We start from the raw sequence: 23,894 nt of genomic DNA, 5'->3' as shown, positions 1-23,894 counted from the left end.
TGAATGGCTCCATAGTCCTCTCCATCCTGGAGAATGATTTTACCCATTGAATTTGGCAACCGCATAGGTGTGAGCATTTTGATAGCTTTAGAAAGAAAAGTGCAAACATCTCGTCTAGAACTTGGATCGTTTAAAAATCTGAATGTAGAGAAAGTAAAACAGGCATTTGATAGAATTCAAAGATATAGTTATGTTAGTTTGTAGAATCAGTATGTAGAGAGAGTTTGTAGCACCTTTGAGACTAACTGAAAGGAAGAAGTTGGCAGCATGAGCTTTCACAGACTTCAGTCTACGAAAGCTCATGTTGCCAACTTCTTTCAGTCAGACTCAAAGGCCCTATACAGAACGGCCTGAAAAGCTGGCCTGTGGGTGGAGTCAGGGTGCAGTGTCCTGATGATGGATGCTCTGACTCTGCCCCGGGGTGCCATGATGCCACGCGGCATCATGGTGCTCCTCTGGCACTTGTGTCCATATGACGCAGTGCCGAAGGGGCGCTCTACAGCCGTGCCACCATGGCTATGGTGCCCTCCAAAGGCCAGATCAGGGCCACAGCGTGAGGTTGCTGTGGCCCCAATCCAGCCAGGAAAGGGGTTACTTCCCGTCACTCCTTCGGGGCAATCTGAAGAGCCCTACAGGCTCTCTTTACATACTGGTGTAATGTGAGTGGGAAGACTAGGACTCTCAAGAGACCAGGGTTTGAATCACCACTCAGCCACAGAAACCCACTCTTTCAGAACAAATCTTGCCAAGAAAACCCATTGATAAGTTTACTTTAGGGTCACAAGTCAGAAACAACTTCAAAGCACACAACACAGTTAGAACCCAGGCCTGTTAATGCTCTAGAAAGGAAGAAGTTCTGATTCAACTTGGAACTGGTGATGGCCAGATAGCCAGATGTTGAACTACTTGGCTCACAATTCTATACCATTAATAGGGCTGATGGGTGTGGGAACCCTAGTGTATTAGATGAGCCTGTGTGTTAATAGTATCCCATATGAAGGGATACAGCTTTGCTTTACCTTTCTGTTGCTGTTGTTGTTGTTATTATTATACTTTATTTATATTCTGCTCCAGTGATGTATCCAGAATATATGGAGGCATTGCATTTTTACTTATACAGTATAAGTCTGCTTCCATCTTGGAAGACCTGGGGTGGTGAAAGGAGGAAATGAATTGGCTGAATGAGGCCAAATGTGCTGTTTCTGAAGTTTCTGCTGATGCGGCTCACATTTTTTTGCATCTGCCAGCCCTAGAAACTAGCTTTAGATCTTCACCCCCACCTGCTGCTCCAAGGAAGGACAAGACACTCAGCCTGCTGATTCTGCTCTCTTACAGCTGTGCTTGCAACCTGCCTCGCCGGAAGTTACTTAACTGGCTTGTACCGATTTCTCTTCAGGGCCAGGCATCTTGCTATATCAGCATGTTGTTGCCTTTTTAGTAGGCCTGTCTCAAACCTGAAGTAAAGCAGCGCTGGTGGTTGAAGGGTTTTGTTTCCCCCCCTTTTTTGTCCCCTCCCCCCACTTCATTTCACACACTTAAAAAACATGGAAGTGTTTGGAAGGACTAATATTGCGAGTCAGTGGAACAGAGGCCGCATCCACACTGTAGAAATAATGCGATTCGAGTGCTCTTGAACTGCCATGGCTCAATGCTATGGAATTCTGGGCATGGCAGTTTGTTGCGGTACCTCTGGACATTCCCTCTGGCACCGCAACAAACTAAACTCATGTACTGTGAGTCGCTTTAATTGTCCAGAATAACGACATAGCATTGAGCCATGGCAGTCCAAGCGCGGCCGAACCGTATTATTTCTACAGTGCGGATGCGGCCAGAGTGATGAATGTTGGACAAGGGCTTGGGAGATCCACATGTATGTCCTCACCTAGCATGGAACTCCCTGGGTGACCTTGGGGCAGTCACTCTCATTCTGCCTCTTCTAGCTCACATGATTGCTGTGAGGATAATACAGGAAGCACCATGTCTATCCTGGAAACAGCTGGGAAGCAAGGTGGATTATAAAAAGTAACAAGTAAGGAAAGGTATTCTCTGTATTTACAGTAACTGGAAAAGTCCTTATTCTTATTCTTGGTTCTCTTGAGCCTGTGGTGGTGCTTGAGGTCCAGTACACAATGATGTCTGAACATCTCCAAACTGAAGAGCCTGGCTTGTTTTCTTAGAATTGACTTCTGGGTATATTTTTGACTGAAATGATAATGTGTCCTGCCATGGGGATTGACCCCAGCCTGTTGAATCCCCAACGAGGCCATTATACCTCACAGTTGCCTTCCCATGTTGGCTGTAAGTAAAATGAGAGTTGTATTCCAACACATCTGGAGGGCATCAGATTGAAGAAAGGCTGTTGGAAAAGCATCTCCCAATACCATTTAGGCAACAGGTGCTCAGAGAACCATTCTTTCTACCTGATAATTTAGCAATAGAAATAGCTGTAGATGAGACATGCTCTGTTTTGTCTGAAAATGATTGCCAGAACATTTGTGCACCTCTGTAGCAGAGTCAGGGTTCATAGGCCAAACAAAGTTGGGACTTTCTACTTAGCAAGGATAATGGCATGATCTAAGTTCCTCTTGATCTTAGCTGTAGTCCTCATAGTAATTGGGGTGTGTGTGTGTGTGAACATGACAGCAATACATTAATCAGCTGTCCCCATTTTAATCTCATCCCATGCTCAGACAGTGCTATGGTTTACTTTAGCAGCCTGTGGGTTTTTTTTGGATTGTGGATGTGGCTATGGTTATGATGAGTGCTTGAACTTCAAAATGTACTCACTGTTTATCAAAAGGGTGAATCCAAATCTATTTCACCCACCACTTGATCACACCCAGTCTTGATCTCCCAAAAGAGTCTGATCTGCAGCTACCCGACTGATAACATGTTTTGTTTTTCTCCAGTTTTATTGATATCACGGTTTAGCAGCAGCTTCAGTTTCCAAACCTATTGCAAAGAGAGATCACCTTCCGGCCCCCTCCCCTCCCCCACTGATGCTGGTGGGGTTGTCCCCAAGCAATGGGGGGAGGTATATGGCTTTTCCCAAAAAAAGGGGGACAGAGGTTTAGGAAGCAGGGCTGGTTTTGTTTCCCCCCTTTTTTTTGTCCCCTCCCCCCACTTCATTTCACACACTTAAAAAAACAAACCAACCCCAAACCAGCCATAAACAGGACAAAATCTCAAAAAGACAAAGACAAAATGACAAATGGAGGTGCAGGAGGGAGGGTGAGACAAAACAATTGGAAAAAAACGACATTCCAAACAAGAAGAAACGGGAGGGGGGTATATAGGGAAAGAGCAACACAAGTGGGGACAAAACTAGGACACCTAGGTTCTCTGACCCAGCGTTCTGCCAGCTGAAGTCTGGGAATGGCTCCCTTACCCACCTTAGGCAGTGAACAATCATGCAAACCCCAGAAGAACCAAAAATCAACTAGGTTTAGGGAAGGAGGGAACAAGACACTTTACCCCCATACACTGACACACACGCGTACACAGAATAGTCCAGAATCCGCAGCCTATGTTGGGAGTTGAGATAGGCCCAAATCTGGCTTTTAACGAGGGAGGACCGGGCCTTAATATACTCCACCATGGAGCCTTTTTAAAAAAATGTCACAAGCCCTTTTCCAATTCATGTCTAAGAACTCCGTGGTCATTCTTCAAGAGGGGTGGAGAGGGAAGGGAGGGCATGACTGTTGCGTACTACTTTTGTGCCACTTCCAAAGCTGTCTCTCCAGGCAAGGTGGTTAGGGAAGGAAGTTCCACCATCCCCTGGTCTCCCTCCTCCTCTGAGGTTAGAGGTTCATGCAGATTGAGGCAAATGATCCTGCATGCATGCTGGCAAAATGGAGGAAACTGCCCTGCCCCACGTATTTCAACTGGGCAGCAGGAAGGCTCATTCCCAATCTCCCCAAGAGATCTGTCAAGATGAGAGAAACTAAAGGAGGGAGAGTCTGAAACATTCCCTCAACAAGAGACCTCAGTTAACTTTCTCCTAAATTCCCAGCTGAGAAGAGATTTAAAGACCATACATGGGATGATAGGAGGAGAGCTTCTAACCCAAAAAATGCCCCCACCCTCTATTTTAACCCTGACAGGAAACTGTGGCTTTAACAGTCAGATCTCCCAACAGTGCAGCCACTCACCTCCCTCATCAATCTGATGTGCAGGCACACCTGTTGAACTTCTGCCAGTCATGCAGCTTAAAGCCATTGAAAATCAATCGGAACAAAAACGTTGACACCCCGTAAAGCTTCAGCCAAACTCTTCTTCCAGAACAGAGACTCCCCCCAAAACATGCACGTCACAAAGGTTAACCTTCCCTCATTCCCTGTGAAAGGACGAGGGAGAAAGCCTCCTCCTGCTCCCGACATTTGATAACACATGTGCCCCATCCCGCATTAAAAATGCTCCTCCGTGGCTGCCTTTATGGCTTTAGAAAAAAAATGCAACAGGCAGCAATTTTCCTGGGGAAGATGGAGATTGAGGAAGGGCAGAATCTTGCCACCCACTCACAGACGCCCCATGTTGGCAGTTCCTCCAGGGTCGATCAGAGGAAACAGTCCAGAAAGTTCAAAGAGCATGTCGCTGGAACCCTAAAAGAAAGAACAAAGGGGGGAAACCCCCAACATCCAAGTTTTTCACATCTCTCCTTCCCCTATGCTAGTTTTCATGTTAAGAATTCTTTCAGATCCACAGTTACTCTGCTCAGATCCGCTTCTCTGCTCATTGAGATTATAACAAACGTTAGGTGATGATCGTTCTTGGCCCTGAGAGGCAGAACAGGTGGAATATTTTTGCATTTTTCTAGCCTAGGTTGTTCATTATTGGCCATATGTAGGAGAAACAAAAGGGAAGGAGATACCTTCTTGGGAGCGCTGAAGGAAAGTGCTTTAAGCACCTGCATCATGCGCAGTAGTTGTAGATCAACTGATTTTGACTTAAGGCCTCCACTCTCCTTTGTTCTTTATGCAAAGAGCTTTTTATTTATTTAGGCAGGCATTTGGCAATTAGGTTGTGGTACTGAAGAAAGCTTTTTAAAACTGGATGGTTGCATTTCTCCCTCCCCCCCCCCCCCCCCCCCGTTTCATGACTGTATTTCCGTTGTTTTTAATTTGTTTTGCATATTACTGTAAGTCACCTGTTTTATGCTTCAGTAGCAGTTATTTGATTTTATTTTACTTGGAGCTACTTTATGTCCCATGGAGGGAGGAGATGGGTTATGTACAAATCCAAATAAAGAAATATGTTTGGAAGCTTTCATCTGCTTACAATTATACATCTACTCATTCTATCACATAGCCAGTCGTGTTTGCAGTCACAATAGGTAAAAGTAGATTTTTGCAGGATTATTTAGGTGTAACAATGATGACAGTGATGTTGAAATATTAGCCAGGGGATCCTCAGGCAACAAGCTGATGGATAATTATTACAACCGTATATATTCTACTCTGAGTTGACTTCATGTATGAGTTGAGGGCAGGTTTTGGGGCCAAAATTACAGATTTTGATATGACCCATAGATAGGTCGAAAGTAAAACTGAGGGGCATGTAACAAAGGATCTAAAGGATGAAGCCAAGGCAAACAATGGCAGAGAATTTAACAAATCCCAGCAGGCATAACTGTACTCACACTAAAGGCTGGATGGAAGAGAGAGTAAAGAGGGGTCAGTGATTCCAGATCAGATTACGCTTTTGTTTTTCACCAGGGGATGGTTTCTTTTTTACATAAGAGATAAAGTACAGTACTTACATTGACCCATGGATAAGTTGACTCTGGTTTGGGGGGGGGGGGTCAATTTTTGGACTAACATTTCTAGACTTATACATGAGTCTACACAACAGTTTATTCACCATCTTTTAAAAAAATAAAAGAAAACCTCTGCAAATTGCCCTTTTCCAATTGAGAATCTAGAGAAGACCTCATCAATTAAATGGAAGCTGACAAATCACAAAAGAAATCTAGTGGTTTTTTTTTGTTTTTTTTTGAGTTTGTTATTAAGTTATGACATATGGCAAACCACTTCTTCCACTACTGCAAGAGATCAATTTGTCCCAGTCTGGCTGGAGCCCTGTTTGCATGACTTTCAGTGCAGAATTCAACCTATCCAAAGGGATGGCCTTCAAAGGGTTGAAAGAAATGAGCCAGAAAAAGGGCTGCACTTGAATCACTCTGGTGGTCGCAGGGGGAACTACATGAGGAGCTAGGGTTAGTCAGTCAGTCAGTGGTGCAGGGTGACCAGATGTCCTCCTTTTCCAGGGCATGTCCTACATTTCATCCTTCTGTCCAGGAAGAATTCCACAATGCTCTCCATTTTGAGCATGGCTTGGAAGCCCATTGAGTAAGTCCACATTTTACTGTTCTCCTTCAAGAAATTCATCTACTGCAAATAGGTGAATAGGATGGATCCTTCTAAAGCTCTTTTTTCCTAGGAGCAGCAGCAGACTACTGCTGCCCCAGAGCTGTGTGCATCTTTGCTTCTTGGAGAAGGAAAGAACAGCAAATGTGTTCGGCAATAGGTTGTTGGGGACACATTGCAAATGCTGAAAGGTTCCCCCTCAATTTTGGCACATTGGATAAATGAAAGAAATAATTTAAATGTAGATTCAGTCAAGGGTTTGTTGCTGGTGAAGTCCAATTTTAAACATTTGTCTTGCTCAGAGTTCTTTAAGTCTATTCCAAGCCAAAAAGGCATTTTAACGAAGATCACTTCATCATAAAAAATACAACGTATGTAGTACAGCTGTAAACAAACCATATGAAATGAATTTATATTTATATTTTATGCTGAAGCATACAACAGGTGACTTATTTTGTAATGTCCTACATTTTTCTTGAATGGTCTACGTTTTGCAATGTCTTGTCCCCCTTTGCTAGCTATCACATCTGGTCACCATAAAGTGGAGCCATCAGAGAAAGTCTTTGGGGCAAAATTCCATGGTCTGAATAAGCAAGAAGACCCCCAGTGTAGTAGGGCAAAGTTATAGACTTCATACTTAAATCAGTCTAAACAGCCCCTTCCTCAGTTCCTAGCTACACCACTGCGACTAATGCAGGTAAAAAAAACCTGGTAACTATTTCCACATTGCTCTATTTCCAGCTAAAATTAAGATACTGTGCCAATTTCTCATCCTGTTCCCATCTGGCAAAAGTACTCACAATCCCCAGTGATGAAGGACTGGCAGGCCATCTTAATCCGAATGTACAGTTTCTACTACGATACTGGGTTTGTCCCGTGCTGGAGGATTCTTGTTGATGTAGCTGTTCAAAGTCTTTTCCTGGAGGAAGAGAGGAGAAGAGGAAGACGGGAGAATATTACAACTAGCAGTTTTATCACTGGACCACACACCCCTTTTGGCAGAACCCCAGAGGAATGAGAAGATGTAGCTCCCCATTCTTCACTATGCACTAATCCACTAGGGCTGAATTCACACTGCTGAAATAATTCAGGTTGACACCACTTTAATTTCCATGGTTCAATGCTATGGAGTTCTGTTGTTTTGTGAGACTTTTAGCCTTCTCTGTCAGAGAGCTTTGGTGCGAAATACAAGAATTCCATAGCATTCAGCCATGGCAATTAAAGTGGTGTCAAAAATGTATTATTTCTGCAGTGTGGATGCAGCTTAAGTCCCATAGCTCTCCTTAGTCTTCCACCCCCAACTTATTTAAGTTAAAATTTGGGGTGCTTCCCTTTCTGGTATTTGTTCTTTAGAAGGAGTGCTTTATGTTTTATGCTTGTAATGCATTATGTTGTTCCTTCTCATGTCCTTAAAATACTACTTGGACACTACAATACCAGCATTTCTTTCAAGTGGTAAGCTGTTGCTGTATCATTACCTCAAGGACTCATCAGAAAGCTGAGCCCCCAAAGGGAAAAAGATCAATGCTTGTTTTACAATACAGAAAACAGTCTGGAACATTATGTTTCTATCAAGTATGTGAGTGGTCTTATATCATTCCTGTTGTTAAAATAAGGACATAAGAAGATAACAGGAACCTGTGCTGGATCAGTACTAGGTCCTTTCTAGTCATAGAATCATAGAGTTGGAAGAGACCACAAGGGCCATCCAGTCCAACCCCCTAGTCCTGACCAGGTGCCCCAGTGGCACACCAAAGGGCAGGAAATTAGTGCCACCTCGCCTCTCTGCCTGTGCCTCCCATGAACTGGTTATCAGGAGGCACACTGCCTTTGAGATGAGATCATGTACAGCATTCACAACTATGAGCCACGGAGAGGTTTATCCTCCATGACTTCATCTGATCCCGTTTTAAAGCTGTCAAACATCGTGGCCATCACTGTGCTGTGGTAGTGAATTCTACTACTGAAACTATTTTAACTGTGTAAAATTGATCCCTTTTTCATTCAACTCATTTCCAACTTATAGTGACCCTAAGCTGACCCTGTGATGGGGTTTCCCGGGCATGGTTTGTACAGAGGGGAGTTGTCATTGCCTTCCTCTGAGGCTGAAAGATTGTGACATGCCCAAGCTCACCCAATGGGTTTCCATTGGTCAGTGGGGATTTGAACCCTTGTTTCCCAGAGTTCTAGTCCAACACTCAAACCACTACAACACAGTAGCTCTTGGGTTTTATTTTTAAATCTGCCCCATTCAGATCAACTCCAGTACCCTATGTCATAATATTATGAAAGAGAGAAAACAACTTCTCCTAGAGTGCATTCAGACTTATTGAAATGTCCTAGATTTTGTTCCTGTTCTTTCCAATTTTATACTGGTCTAAAATAAACTGCCCTGGGGAGATGGTATAAAAAGTCTCTGATTGTACTGGGAGATGACAAAGATATTCTGGAATAAACAAAACATGTGTGGCTCTCCAAAATAAAATCAGAACAGGAAAAAAATATGGGGCTTTCTGGTCTTTTCAATCAGCCTGGATGCATGCGTAGTTCACCTTCTTCCCACAATACACAATTTTGCATACACCCACTGTGTCACACACACACACCCAATTAAATTCCCATTTCCCCCAAAATGAAGACACCCAAATGTTTTAACATTTTCTCCTGGGGAAATCTGCTCCAGCCCCTTGATCTTTCTGCTTGCCTGCCCCTTTTTGCATTTCCCACTATAGGCTTTTAAAAAATAAAGTCACCAGAACAGTACATAGTGTCGTTCCTAAAGTTCCCACTACACAATACATACCTCCACCAGCTGATGCCAGTGTTCAATCGGTTTACGTGGGTTTGCCAACATCTCAGCCCAGTGGTCTCTTCCAGGTGTGTCGGCATCACTGCCCACTCGGCACATCCCAATGACTTCGTTGTGCCCAATGCTGAGGACAGAAGGCATATTTTGGTACCAGCCATCCACAGAGGAAGCAGTGAAATGTAAAGATTATCTGGCTCAGAATAGGTTATGCCCGATGGGCATAAGGGTATAACAAATCTGCATAATTCATTTACACTGTGATCTTGGGGATTGAGAAAGACAGCTGAACACTGGAAGATTAACAAGGCAGAATGTTTTTAAGGCTTACTATGCATTTTACCTTGCCACACACTTTGAAAACTAGAAACAGCCAATGCTGATAACAGACAGCCCCTGTAGTCACCAGCATGTTCTTTATGACAAATTTTGGTGCAAGAGCTCATTCAGGAAATTGATCAGGATCTAAACGCTTTGCAGCATTGCTTACTGGATGAATGACAAGGCCCCAATATAACATCTGCTTTGGATCTTCTATATCCTCCAGGTAGCCTTGGTCTCCGCTTTTTACATCCTGCCATTCATTAAACTTCCCCTGAAATGGTAGTCTCTGTCTCTATTCAGAGTCCTGATTTCTAGGGTCCTCTTTCATTGGATCCCTAAGGACATCATCCTGTTAGTGACATATACAAGCATAATTCCATGTTATGCTTCTGTAGCTATATTTGGGGGGCGGGGTTGGTGTTGTGAAGATAGGCACCTTTTCTTGCAACAACCAAAGCTGCCCTAGGACTCACTATGTCACTGTGATAGCCCCAACATGACTGCCTACGTTTCCAGAGCCAAATATAGAGTGATGAATGCTAAAACCTCTTGAGGACCCCCGTAGATCTTGGCGGAAGGTGTTTGTGGTCTGCATCTGACTGAGAGTGTAGCCAGATGCTTCTCTAATCTCACTCTCTGATTCTCCTCCAAAAATGGGATGGCCATGGAGTAGGGGCGGCTACCACAGTGACACAGTGCATCCTTGGAGTGGTGACAGGAGCCAAAGTGGAGCTCCACAAGCCATAGTGGACTTCTGCTCACAACCATGTATGATCTCAGCTGAATACTTATTTTCTTGTCAGAACTAAGGGTGGAACAGCACTGGCAGTAGAATCAAGCCAAAATCCTTGAACCATAACCAGTGGGATAATGGAGGGCTGATTATGCAGTTGGTACTGAAGGATCCTGGAGAAGCCATTTCTAGTCAACCCTTCTCTCTCCCTCACCTACTTTTTATATGTTACATTTATATCAATTCAAGGTGGTATATGTGACCCTCCCCTCCCCTTTTATCCCTACAGTCATCCTGTGGATTGGGCTGAGTTCTAGTCCAATGCAATCACCATTACAGTGTTGACTCTCCTTTTCAACTGGTGTGTGAGTGTTTCTCACCAATCATAATCCATGACTGCCAACGTGATGCTGACATGTTCCATGCTGTCCTGGGGGATGTCAAAGACAAGGGCCTCGTTGTAACTGGGGTTGAGGGTATTCTTCTTGATGGACGTCTTGCGCTTCTTCAACCGCCGTCCTTCACACATAAGGGAGGCCTTAACATAAGGATCTGGAGAGAGGCACAGGAAGGGTGGAAGGAGGAGATAGTTATGATAAGGAGTGGGAACTGGTCCAAACTAAAGGCAGGCAGAGTTCAAACCCATGCTGCCTGTTACCTACCTTCCACATTTGTCCCCAACCCTGCCTCTGAAAACTACCATCCAGGACCACCATTGGCAGAGTGAGGAAAACACCTCAGGTGACAGGTGCTGGGGTGGCAGCAGGTTCTTCCTCAGGGAGCCTCCCAACCACTCATATCTTTGGCATACAGAGATATGAGTTGTAGTTTTAGCCCTTATTGGCTTAAAATAATGAGGATGGCTTAGTCAATATTGTGGTTGTTGTGCAACATTTCCCAGTCCCATCTAAGCTGGTCTTTGGTGGCTGGGAAGCAATGCCTATGATTGGCTAGTCTGCTTTCTCCTCTATCAGCCCCACAGGAGGTCAACATGGTAAGGCCTGATCCACACACACAGCAAAATGATTTAGTGGAATGGGCAGGAGCTGCAAGGGGAGGCAAATGACATTCCCAAACACTTCTATGTGCTGAATAATTCCCTGTAAACAGAAAATTACATTACACCTTTCTATCTTGATCCATTGGTTGTTTTTTCTTGGAAGTCAGAAACCAGCACAGCTCCACTGCAAATCATGATAGGAGATTCAGATCTTGGGAAATGTTACTCTTTTAGACTACAACTCCCACAATCCCTCAGCAAAGATGGCCAATGGCCATGCTGATAGAGGGATCTTGGGAGTTGCTGTCCAAAACATTTCTGAGTAGATGTCAATCTACCTTTTGCTCACTCCTACCCTAGTTGTCTTATTTTTTTCCCCATCTGCTCTGTACCATTTTGTTTCTTTCCTTATACTTGATCTGCCCCTTCCAACCAGCCCAATCTGTCCCCTTGGCCCTCAATCTACCCCAGTCTACATCTCTAGAATCCCACTGCTTTTGCCCAAATGTTAATATTAACAGCCTGGGGATCCAGAATTTTTGCTCACCAGAAAATCCAGTCAGGTCCATGGCTTTGAGGTTGGTGGCCTTGATTATGGTGACAGTGAGACGTCCGGCTGTGGGCAGGTAACAGAGGGAGAAATTCAGCTCCCCCAGATCTGCTTTTTCCTATGGGAGATGGAAAAAGGCCCAGAGTGTGCTTTAGGATCCATGACAAAAATGATATAATAATAATAATAATAATAATAATAATAATAATTAAAAAAAAAACATTACTGGGGCTATTGAAGCAGAGGCTGGAGAGCCACCTGTCAGGGATGCTGCAGTTACATCCTGCATTGCAGATCTTGTGCCACGCAGGGGGTTGGATTAGATGCACTCTCTAAAAGCCCCTTCCAACTCTACACATCCATGATTCAATCTGATGAAAAAGTCCCCAGACAAGAGAAGGAGAGCTGAGCTTGCTGGATTTTAGTCAACACTACCCTTGGATAGGTGTGCACCTCCATCTTCCAATCTACTTGCAATTCTGACATAAGGGGCTAAAATACTGTGTTTTTCCAGAAGCTGTTGAGATATATCAGCCTCAGCCAGCATGGCTGACAGTGAAGTATTGTGGGAAGTGCAGCCCAACAGCACTGGGAGGGACACACATTCCTCACTACTAAGCACTTCTCCTAACTGCTGCTCATGGTGTTTTAAGGGAAACTTGCTTATCCTTATTGAAACCATTCATCAATAAGAAACCCACGAATTCTCCCTGAAAGCATGGTGCCAATATTAGAAATACTCCCCCTATTTAATAATGACAATACATAAAATCCAGGGGAAGAACACTTCAGTCTCCTAGGACACTCTTCTCACTGACCTCAAAGTGGCAAATTTAGAGCAAAGGATTTTCAGAATGTTTGAGCAGATTAACTCACGTACCACACCTTTCCAGTTCAGGGGTCTATTGGTATCTGAAGGGGTTTGGTTCCAGGACCCCTGTGGATACCAAAATCTGTGGATGCTCAGGTCCCATTAAATACAGTGGCATAGTAAAATGGTGTCCCTTGTATAAAATGGCAAAATCAAAGTGTTATTTTTGGAGTGTGTGTGTGTGTATTTATTTAGAGTTTCAAGCTGTGGATGGTTGAATTTGTGGATAAAGTATCTGTGGATACAGATATCACTAGAAATCTGTATCATCAGTTCTCAGTACACTGCATGTATTAATTGCTTGTTCATAACATGGTTGATTCCTCCCATTTTAAGTCCATAGACATTTGATTTCATGCATCTGATGAAACAGACTCAGCCTATGAAAGCTTATGCTACAACCTTCTCTTTTTCAGTTGGTCTCAAAGGTACTACAATATCCCTTTGCATACTGATCCAGATTAACACAGCTGTCTTTGCATTCTTCTGCCAAGTTATTTATATTCTACCTTTCCTCTGTGCTGTCTTTCCAAGTAACTCACCAGAAATGCAACCATGATAATAATAATAATAAAAATAGAAATATAAAAACAATACAAATACAACAATAGTCTCAGATAAGAGCAAAAAGAGTAAAGAATCAGGCCATACAATCCTTGTTTTAACAGAAAGGGTTTTTTTTTTTAATTTGATACCCAAGAGAAAAAAAGTTAATGTAGCTGCCTGCTAAATTCATGAAGAAAGACTGTGTCTTAAGTAAGGAACCAGGGCACAGATGAGAATCCCTCTTCATCAACCATGGCTTGCCTCACCTCTGGCATTGAGGCCACCCTGAAGAGAGAGTCATCACTGGATAGAATTAAATGATATAGCCATGCTAGTCTGTAAAATCAGTATATAGAGAGATCTTGTAGCACCTTTGAGACTAACTGAAAGAAAGAAGTTGGCAGCACGAGCTTTTGTAGACTTAAGTCTAGTTCCTCAGATGTACTGGACAGTTTAAAATGGGTGGGCAACTTGTTACCCTTCAGATGTATACCTTCTAACTAACCCAATTTTGCAGGGACAGTCCCAATTAATCCCCTGTTGTCCCATTTTTCCAGCTACTTTTAAAATGTCCCAGTTTCTCTCTTCTCTTCTTACTTTTGCCTGTTGTCCTCAACTTACTTGAGTCATTGCAAACAGAGTTTAAAGTGTAAACGTAGTTTGCACTCAATGAACCTAGCAGGGAGGAGGAGATGGAATATTGCCCTTCCCAGTGGTTTTAGGCAAAAGCAAACTGCTGCAGCATCTCTTAGCTTGAGTGTTCTTCCTCATGAATAACTTCTGCTGTCTTTACCACACTCTAATGCTGTTTGGCCAGATATGTCCCAGCTTTCATCTGTGAAATGTTGACAGGCATGCACTTCCTGTGCATCCAGATGTGCTAATGTAACCTAGGAAGCTGTCCCCTCATCCCCCATGAAACTGCTTGCCTCTGTCTTAGATCCAGATGTAAATTAAGTAAAGGTATACCTGAGGGTCTATATACTCTAAAGGTACCAGATTGCATCTGACCTTGGAAGTTAAGTAGGGTCAGCCCTGGTTAGTACTTGGGATGGGATGCCGCCAAGAAAGACCAGGTGCTGTAGGCTGTATTTCTGAGGAAGGTATTGGCAAAACCTCCTCTGAGTATTCCTTGCCTAAGAAAACTTTATGAAATTCATAGGGTCACCATATGCGCACAAGCGACCTGAAGGCCCATACACACAAAGTATACATATTGAAGTTGGTGGGACCTGGCTAATAATATTCAAAATGGCTAATAATAAAATATATAGCGCACACCATTATAACCTGAAATAAAACAAATATATTAAAAACACAATCAAACGCATCGCAACAAAAGGCACAGCCAGCATCCCAACCACTGGTTTGATTTCAACAACTCTAGTTGAAACATGACCAAGACAATATTCGACCCATAGCTCATCAAATACAAAAGAAAGTTATCAGATCAAAAATGAGAACATTATTCAGATTTCATTTCTTCCTACTCAGAGCTACGTTATCAGTTCATAAAGGAAAACTTCATTCAGATTTCATTTCTTCCTACTCAGAGCTACGTTATCAGTTCACAAATGAAAACATTATTCAGATTTCATTTCTTGCTACTCAGATTAAACATTAGATTTTGAAAGGCTATTAAATTTTTGAAAGACTATTAATAATTACCATAATGAATCAGTTATCACCCATTCACTCCCTCAAGAGGGCTTTTTCCTTGAGCTGTCAACCAGGCTATGTTTTCTCGTGTTTGGGTTATGCAAGCGCACACAGAAGTAAAATTTACATGTGTGAAAATTATAACCAGCTTTCACAAACAGTAGGAATGAAAACATGGCACATTTATTCCCCTTCTATAAAGGCCAAGCAAGGAAATATTCTTTTTTAAAAAGACACAGCTGAATTGGGGCACATTTACAAATTCCAGCCTTTTAGCTGAGGCTTTCACACAGATAATGACTTTTGAGCATTGGACTATGACTCTGGAGACCAGAGTTCAAATCCTGGCTCGGCCACTTACTAGGTGACCTTGGGCAAGTCACACTCTCTCAGCCTTAGAGGATGGCCATGGCAAACCTCCTCTGAAGAAACTTGCCAAGAAAACCCCATGATAGGGTTGTGTAAGTCAGAAACGACTTGGAGGCACACAACAACAACAACAACAAACCATTCTACATATATAAACTGGTTTTCATTACAATTAAGCATGTTAGCTCCCTGCAGCTTCTTGAAAAAAACAACTCTGCCTTCAATGCAGTGGTTCCCAATCTTCCTAATGCCACGACCCTTTAATACAGTTCCTAATGTTGTGGTGACCCAAACACATGAAATTATTTTTGTTGCTGCTTCATAACTGTAATTCAATAGGTGTTTTCCAATGGTCTTAGGCGACCCCCATGAAAGGGTCATTCGACCCCCAAAGGGGTCCTGACCCACAGGTTGGGAACCACTGCTTCAATGGAATGGTACTTTCCTGAAAGCAGAATATTTCAACACCTCAGAGTTAATTAATTCTGGGACGTTTACCTTTTAAAACATTTGCATGTTTTAAAATTATTTTATATTGTGATTATATTTTAATGTGAAAGTATTGTGTTTTTTTTAATCGGCTCTTTCTGGGAGCTGTCTTGGGTCCCACTTTGGTAGAAAGGTGGCATACAAATAAACTAAAACAGCCTCTTCACCTTGTAGTCTCCTGTGTCTTATAGCCTTATAGATTCCAGGATGTTTATGACAAGTCATCACTTTGAAGGTTTATGACCAGTGCTACAATTGTCATTTTACATATCCCATTTTAATTTAGTCCAATCCCCACTGTGCATATATACATGATGCCTGAATATTGCATATTAAAGAAGCAGGCTGTAATCAGCAAAAGCTCATGCTAAAATAAATCTATTAGCCTTAAAGGTACCACGTGACTTCTTTTCTTTCCCTTCTCACTTTCTTTTTGAACAGAGAAAAACAAAGAATCCACCGCTTTTCAGAATGCGGCTGGTCTTCAAAGGACTTTCTCCAAATTTCATATTAAAAGGCTTTTCCATTACATGAATACAGATATGCCAGAATATTTTTGATTTTCTGTAAAAGCTAGTGCTTGCTAGCCCAGATATCAGTGTATGTGGGTGGGAATGCTGTTTTAAAATGCATATGAACCAATATTTGTATTAAGGGGGAAGTGCCACTGGATAGAAATCTCCATACAAAGACTTTCAAATATTCTAAAGGTTCAGTATAACTCCCTCCTCCATCCCCATTTCATTTCTTTTGATGAAGAAAAGCCAGATGACTAATGCACAAGTTCTTTATACAGTATATTCAAGACGCTGATAAATCTGCAAAATTAAAGTCCCACACATGCATGTTCTATTGAACCAGGCAAATATCCTGAATATCTTTTATGGGGGTCAATAGGGTTTCCAGATCTCAGGGCCAGGCCCCACTTCTCCATACCTCAGGTTGCAAGAAGGAATCTCAGGGCAAGAGCACTGTCCTGAAAAAAGTACTTTTAGGGCAGTACTCTTGTGGTGTATGTTACAGGCTGCCTTGTTGTAGTAGTCTTTCATGGTTATCTCTTCCCCATTCAGAGAACAATCAAGGCCGGGGCCCTACAGATGAGACCAATAGGCAGGGGTCTATCTATGGGGGACAGAGCACTTCCTCCCAAAAAAGAATTCTGCTTCCCAATGAAATTTTCCTGCAGTCCCCAAATTTCTAGCATTGCAGAGCACAACAAACTGAACTTCCAATTAACACAAGGTAGCAAAAACAAGCTCCACCTTAGCTTCATAACAATCCTGTGAGGTTGGGCAGTGTGAGAGAAAAAGAGAGATCAACGAGCCCAACCATACTAAGTGAGCTTTATGTTTCACCAGAGATTAGAACCAGCATCTCCCAAGTCCCAAGCCAAAACTCTAAATACTATACCATGCTATGTAGATGTCTCTGAGAGTAAGGACGGCACATACAGCCACTGCATAATTAGTGCTGATCATTCTGGGATGAACTGCTGGATACCAAGTGATGGCATGAATACAAAGATGATCAGAAATGCCACAGATGATTCAGACCTTCCAATATGAAACGTGACAATCAGCAAGGTAGAAAAGAAAACCTATCTTCCATTAGTGGTGAATTCAAAGATATAGCTGTGTTAGTCTGTAGAATCAGTATGTAGAGAGCTCTTGTAGCACCTTTGAGGATAAGTGAAAGAAAAAATTGACAGCATGAGCTTTTGTAGACTTCAGTCTACTTCCTCAGATGTCCACGAAAGCACATGCTGCCAATTTCTTTCTTTCACTTATCCTCAAAGGTGCTACAAGAGCTCTCTATATACTATCTTCCATTAATGCATCTTAGGTCTAGTTTTCACTGTGGTGTTAAACCAAATTTTGGACTCTACTACTATGGAATCTACCTGCAGGTGGTGTTCTCCAGCCACTGGATGTTCTTCCTAAACTCTCAGCATGTAGAAATCTAACATTTTGGGAAGAACACCAAGATGATCTTCTCACTAACACCTAGGGTTCCATGTGAAGGGAATAATTCTCTAATGGAAAAGACTGGATTCTGTGAGTTCCAAAGATCCAGTCTGTCACCTGAGGTGTGAATTAGGGTAAGGATTTCTTGTCACTTAACACATGGGCTGACACTCCATGTGTCAATTGCTTTCCCTTTGCAAGAGTGTTTGTGTTATCAGCAATAGCTTGGCGAATAACCTATCTCAATAATGTAATTGGTACTGTCACTGTTTTCTGCATTTAATTTCCTTCTGGTCTCATTGTCTACAGTTCCACTCCACAACCATGTCTACCGTATATTGTTGTTGTGTGCCTTGAAGTCATTTCCAACACATGGCAGCCCTAAACCGAACCTCTCATGGGGTTTTCTTAGCAAACTTCTTCAGAGGAGGTTAAGGCCATTGTCATCCTCTGAGGCTGAGAGAGCGTGACTTGCTCAAGGTCACTCAGTGGGTCTCTATGGCTGAGCTGATATTTGAAGCCTGGTCTCCAGAGTCCTAGTCCAATGCTCCAACCACTACACCATGCTGGCTCCTCTACTGTATATAAAAAACACATGAAATTCAGGATATAATTTAATGCATCTGATAAACTAGACTAGACATGCTATAATAAATCACCTAATCTTTACGGTACTATAAAACTCTTTGTGGCTTTCATCTATGGTACATAACAGTAGAGCAGAGTAGGCTGATAACTTCTAAAAGCCTAGCAAATCTTCACCATCCCAAAGACATGGTGGACACCAGACACTGCTGTATTAGCATCGACCTTCTTCCTCTCCTAGGCGTTAATCTTTCTCAGAGGCTGCAGCCACACCATAGAAATAAAGCAATTTGACACCAGCTTAACTTCCATGGCTCAATGCTATGGAATTCTGGGATTTGTAATTTGGCGGGGCACCAGAGCTTTCTGACAGGAAAGGCTGATATCCCACAAAACTACAAATCCAGAATTATATAGCACTGAATCATGACTGTTAAAGTGGTGACAAAATGCTTTATTTCTGCTGAAAATGCTTGTCGGGCTCTACTACTCATTCTAAATCTAGTAAGATGGTTCCCTCTTACCCTGCCTACCTATAATCTGAAAGATTCCCTTGGTATTATGTAGTTATTTATTTAAAATATTTATATATTGCTTCTCAGGGCCAAACCCTCCCAAAGTGGCTCACATCAGAACAGTAAATCAATAGAATTACAATGCCAGACTGAACCTACTCCCTATGTGGATGGAATAATGTCTTGAGTTTTTTGGAGGTGTGAAATTGGCATTGCATCAAGTGAGCCCTTACTTGCAGTGTGAAATGCTACAGCCCTGATCTAGGTGTACTACTCAATGAGAAATCAAGCTTTAAAATAGCTCTTTGTGAATCGAAGTTATTCTCTATTTGACCCTAGATTAGTCAAAGCAGCAGAAATGGGTGGATGGGTGGTAGACTGGATCTACTGAGACTAGCATGGCTTTCTCTTTGAAAACTAAATCTACTGGTGATTTGTAGTAGATCAGCATGGGTCCTCAATGAATGTTTGCATATACATAATGAGAGATCTTGGGGATGGGACCCAAGTCTAAACACAAAATGCATTTATGTTTCATATACACATAGCCTGAAGGTATTTTTATACACAATATTTTTAATAACTGTGTGCATGAAACAACGGTTGTGTACACTGAACCATCAGAAAGCAAAGTGTCACTGTATCAGCCACCCATGTGGACAATTTTGGATCTTGGAATATTTCGGATATCAAAATTCCAGATAAGAATATTAAAATCCCAGGTAAGACTCAACCTGTAGCAATTTCTTGGTTCCTTCCAACTCTGTGATTGTATGACTTGGTGTTCAACAACATCTGGCAGGCTGCATGATTCCCACCCATGATCTTGACCCTATCCAAGTGTTATGTGCTGAATAGCTATGATCCTTTCTACCTTGCCCTCACCAGTAGCTGCTTGACAGGCAGAAAATGAACAGGTGACTTCCTGGTAAAGAGATGCAATGGTGGGAAGAGCTGCGCCTGTGGCATTCCTGCCTGCACTATGGTCATGGTGGGTACAACAGCTTTACAAGGGAGTAGGGCAGGGAACTGGGGGCAAACTGGGGGTTTCCATTCACAAGCTAAATATAAATGTACAGAAGAACTTCCACACCCATAGGTTAAGGTACAGGGATCCTAAACACACACATACATACTGAAAGTGGCAACATTAAGACAGCCTAGCATGGAAGCAGAGAGACAGGTTAAGAAGTTTAGCTGTTGGCAGCCAGGGTGGGAGTGGGTGCCAATCTTCCCCACGTTGTGCATGGTTTTCTGTGTGAATATTTTATGCCCCTTTACCAGCTCGATCCCACTTACAGCCTCATCAATATGAATGAAGCTTTCCCCTCCTTTCCTCTCCTCTGGCTGGCACTCCTCTCCTCCTCATCACTACCACCCTCCAACTCCACTCCCCCACTCCAGTCCTTTGGTCTGCTTTGCCAACTCACTTGTTTTGGGGCAGGTAAGGGCTTTGTTGGCTGCCAGCCAGGACAAGCCCCATGGGGACCAGGGCTGAGAGAGAAAGTGCACAAGAGTGGTGCGTGGTGGAGCATGACAGGGCAGGGCTGAGCAAAGAGGTGGTGGGGGAGAGGGAAAGGGGAATTTGAGGCTGGAAAGATGGGAGAGGAATTGCCAGCCTCCTTATGCTGGCACTGATCCGAAAGCATTGCCTGTGAAATATGCATGGACGTGCCAAGCTAGGATAATTGTACCCTCTGGGTAACCTTGGGCAAGTCACATTCTCTCAGCCTCAGGGGAAGACAATGGCAAACCTCCTCTGAATGAATCTTGCCAAGAAAACCCCATGATAGGTTTGCCTTAGGGTCGCCATAAGTCGGAAATGACTTGAAGGCACACAACTCACTCTCTTTCTCTCCCTCTTTCTTCCACTCTCTCTTTTGGGAAATATGTCCAGAGGGTAGCTGTGTTGGCCATATAGAAAATTATGTTATTGTACTTTGTATAGTTATTTATTTATTTATTTATTTTGGGCAGACAGAAAACACTTCCCTAGAACTTGGGGAAAGTTACTCCTTTGGACAACAAAGAGGCCTATCCAGGCAATTTTTAAATTAGGAGTTTTAAAGTATGAATTGATTGGTTTTAACTGATGTTACGTGCTTTATAACTGGTATTACACGTCCAATCTCTTGCTGTATTTTAAACTGTTGTTGTTGTTCTCCGCCTCAATCCATAGCGAGAAGCAGGTAAGAAATAAATATTATTATGAATGTGATTATGACTATTACAACTCCTAGGACTGCCCAGCCACCATGGGGCAATTGTCTTCTGCTTCCAAGAAGAGTCCAACAATTCAGGTTGCTGGGTTGAACCATAACAATAAATCATTTCTAGCAGTTTTTAATCTCTACTTGGCAGAAATGTTTTGTAAAGTTAATAGCCTTTAATTGCACATCCAAGACTAAGTCACATCCAAATACATACAGTAGGGATGGTTCACAATATATTGTGCTGGGAAAATTGCCCCATTCCACCACAGCTACTGTGGAGACTGCAGGTAAATTCAGAAAGGACAGAGAAGATGGGAGAGGGCATAATTTTCCCTGCTAGTCTAAAAGACCTGAAAAACCTAGCTCTTTTTATAACACCACTGTTTCTGTTCACCATGCAGTTATTCAAGGCACTAAAATGTCATTAGGAGACAATAAATAAATAAATAAATACATTTTAAAAAATGGAGACAGCTTTTATAGTTCATAAGAATACTTTTTTCAGAGTCGATTTTTTACAACTCTGATTTGATATAACCTCCACCTTGAGAGGTTGGAGTGTAAATCTGACAAAAAATGATTTGGGCCCAAGGACTGACAATAGCTTGTGAAAGTTACAAGTCAGTAGTCCTGCTGTCTAGGGAGATTCTGAGAGTTATAGTCCAAAGAAGTAACAGTCGTAAATTTTGCAGTCTTTTCAGGGTCACCCAACCATTACCAGTGGAGAGAACAACCACAGACAGGAATGCTGCCAGGGGAGTTGCATCTTCCAGAGTGCACATGCCATTCTGCACTTTTTTGTGTTACATCTCTTCCATTCATAAATCACATCCTCCTTTTAAAAGAAGAAGAGGTAGGAACCTTAGCATGGGGTTTCCCAGATGCAGGAATTCAGTGAATGAATAACAAGCAGCTATAAAATACTTTCCTCATCTTTAATGTCCAAAGGAGTAGGTGTGCTAGGCTGCTGAAGCATAAACAACAGAGTCTGTAAAAATCTTAACACATTCATTACCCCTATAAGCTTTACTGGCCTATAGCCCCATTGATAAGATGCAACAACCCGAACTAGTCTAGTCACTGATTTAGTCACTTGGTGCAAAGAAACTCCAAAGGGAGATTAAAGGGAGAATCTGTCAATTTGTAATTCATTAGGAAGTTCCTGGCTGGCACAAGAGGTCTGAATTGGGATAAGGGTTTCTTATCATACTACTTGTGTTAATTGGCTTTCCTAGGGCCAAGAGGTTCATGTTATCAGCAACAACAGTTTTGTGAATGGCTAGGGTTAACAACATAATTGCTCAACTGTCAGGACCTGGCTGTCTGCATTCAATTTCTCTCTGATCTCACTCTCTATAATTCCATCCCTAGCCTTATACTTTCTCATTCTCTGAAATTCTGGCTAACACTATTTGTCTCTGATGTTGCTGGCTATAACTGATGAAACCTTATGGTATAATAAATCTGGTACCATTGAAGGTGCCACAGGATTCTCTAATGCTCACTATATCTTTCACACACATTCACTCTTTAATATTTACAACAGTCCTATAATGCAGGCCTGTCCTACTTTTGCAAGAAAAGGTAGATGTGACCTTTCACAGCATCCTTCTCATGAATGATGAACAGCACAGACACAACAAACTACGGTAAAACACTTCTCTTTATAGATGAGTTTTTATTCTTGACCCTGGGTTAATGTAAATATTACATGGAGGAAGAGAGGAATGGGGGCAGCAAGGACCTTATTCTTCTCACACCACTCTGCCCCAGGGAGAATGTTGAAATAGGTACAAAAGAGCTGCAAATGGATTGTGATATCATCCATTCTTGCTGTGTACTGTACTACCCGGAGTGTTACAACAACCAGGGAGTTTTCTTTAAAAAATTGGGTAAAGTTGGTGACATTAAAATAGACCCACACAATTTAGGTAGGAGGACCTAATTCTCTTCCTCACTAAAGGTATTTATGATAGGTTTCTTATAAATGATGGGACCCCTGTGCAGTTAACTTTCACTAGTCAGATAGACTGGACCACAATTCTTGCCACTCAAAAAGCATGGAGGGCATTAGGTGGGCAGGCTCTTTCAAGCCATCTAAAAAGCTGAGGCTAGGATTTGGGAGTTATAGGTTTCTGTCTCCACTGAGCGATGAAATTCTCTAGGTGACCCTGGCCATTCACAGCTTGATCAACATCACAAGATTGTTGTGAGGAGCATACAAGCTCAAAGAGCCATGTACACCATCTTGAGGTTATCAGAAGAAAACAAAATAGAAGTGAGCCTCCATTTGTGCTTCTGAACATTACAGAAGCACACGGTTTGTGTTTCTGAACATTACAGGAACACTCCAAGCTGTCTGCCCAGGAGAGACCTTTATAACAGCAAGTATGTAAAAGCAATTTCCTGTTCACTTCCTGTTTTTATAAACGGTCTCTCCTGGGCCAAAAATGGACTATCACCTCCACAATAAAAATGTGCCCACAACCCCTAAAGGGCATTCGGGGACAAAAAAAAAGGGGGGGGGCCATTGGAGGACATACAAACAGCCCTGGAGGCCGCATGCAGCAAGTGGGCCACACTTTCCCCACCCCCAGACTACAACTTCATAGACCAATCTATGCCAGTGATTTCCAAACTTTGGTCCTTCAGGCTTTTGGACTTCAACTCCCAGAAGCTCCAGCCAGCTTGACCAATAGTCAAGAATTTTTTGCAGCTGAAGTCCAAAACATCTTCAGGACCAACGTTTGGGAACCACTAGTCTATGCTATAAAGCAGAAGAGGGATACATGCCAAGAACATCTGGAGGGTCAGAGGTTTCCCAACCCTGGGTCTACATCAAGACTGACCAAGTCTTGGGTTCATATATGGCTTCACTAGGCTGCTTTTGCAGCCTTTGAGCTAC

General features: G+C 42.6%; 1 protein-coding gene across 4 annotated transcripts in view; it reads right to left on the bottom strand.

The window, feature by feature from the left end:
- Positions 1-2,879: 2,879 nt before the first annotated feature.
- Positions 2,880-23,894, bottom strand: part of LOC149308962 (synaptotagmin-C-like) — a 66,760-nt gene continuing 45,745 nt past the window's right edge. For all 4 annotated transcript variants that reach the window (XM_089531511.1, XM_089531507.1, XM_089531510.1 and 1 more), the window contains 5 exons: positions 11,776-11,896; positions 10,609-10,780; positions 9,169-9,298; positions 7,166-7,284; positions 2,880-4,601 (listed from right to left, as the gene is read on the bottom strand). In XM_089531511.1, coding sequence (XP_089387637.1) covers positions 7,198-7,284; positions 9,169-9,298; positions 10,609-10,780; positions 11,776-11,896 — 510 coding nt within the window. In that variant the 3' untranslated portion in view covers positions 2,880-4,601; positions 7,166-7,197. The remainder of the gene's footprint in view (positions 4,602-7,165; positions 7,285-9,168; positions 9,299-10,608; positions 10,781-11,775; positions 11,897-23,894) is intronic.

This window comes from Sceloporus occidentalis, unplaced genomic scaffold (assembly GCF_023333645.1).
Source record: "Sceloporus occidentalis isolate IW3139 unplaced genomic scaffold, rSceOcc1.0.p SCAF_7, whole genome shotgun sequence".
Lineage (NCBI taxonomy): Eukaryota > Metazoa > Chordata > Lepidosauria > Squamata > Phrynosomatidae > Sceloporus > Sceloporus occidentalis.
The sequence above is the reverse complement of the archived record's forward strand: the minus strand, read 5'-3'. Positions and strand labels throughout refer to the sequence as shown.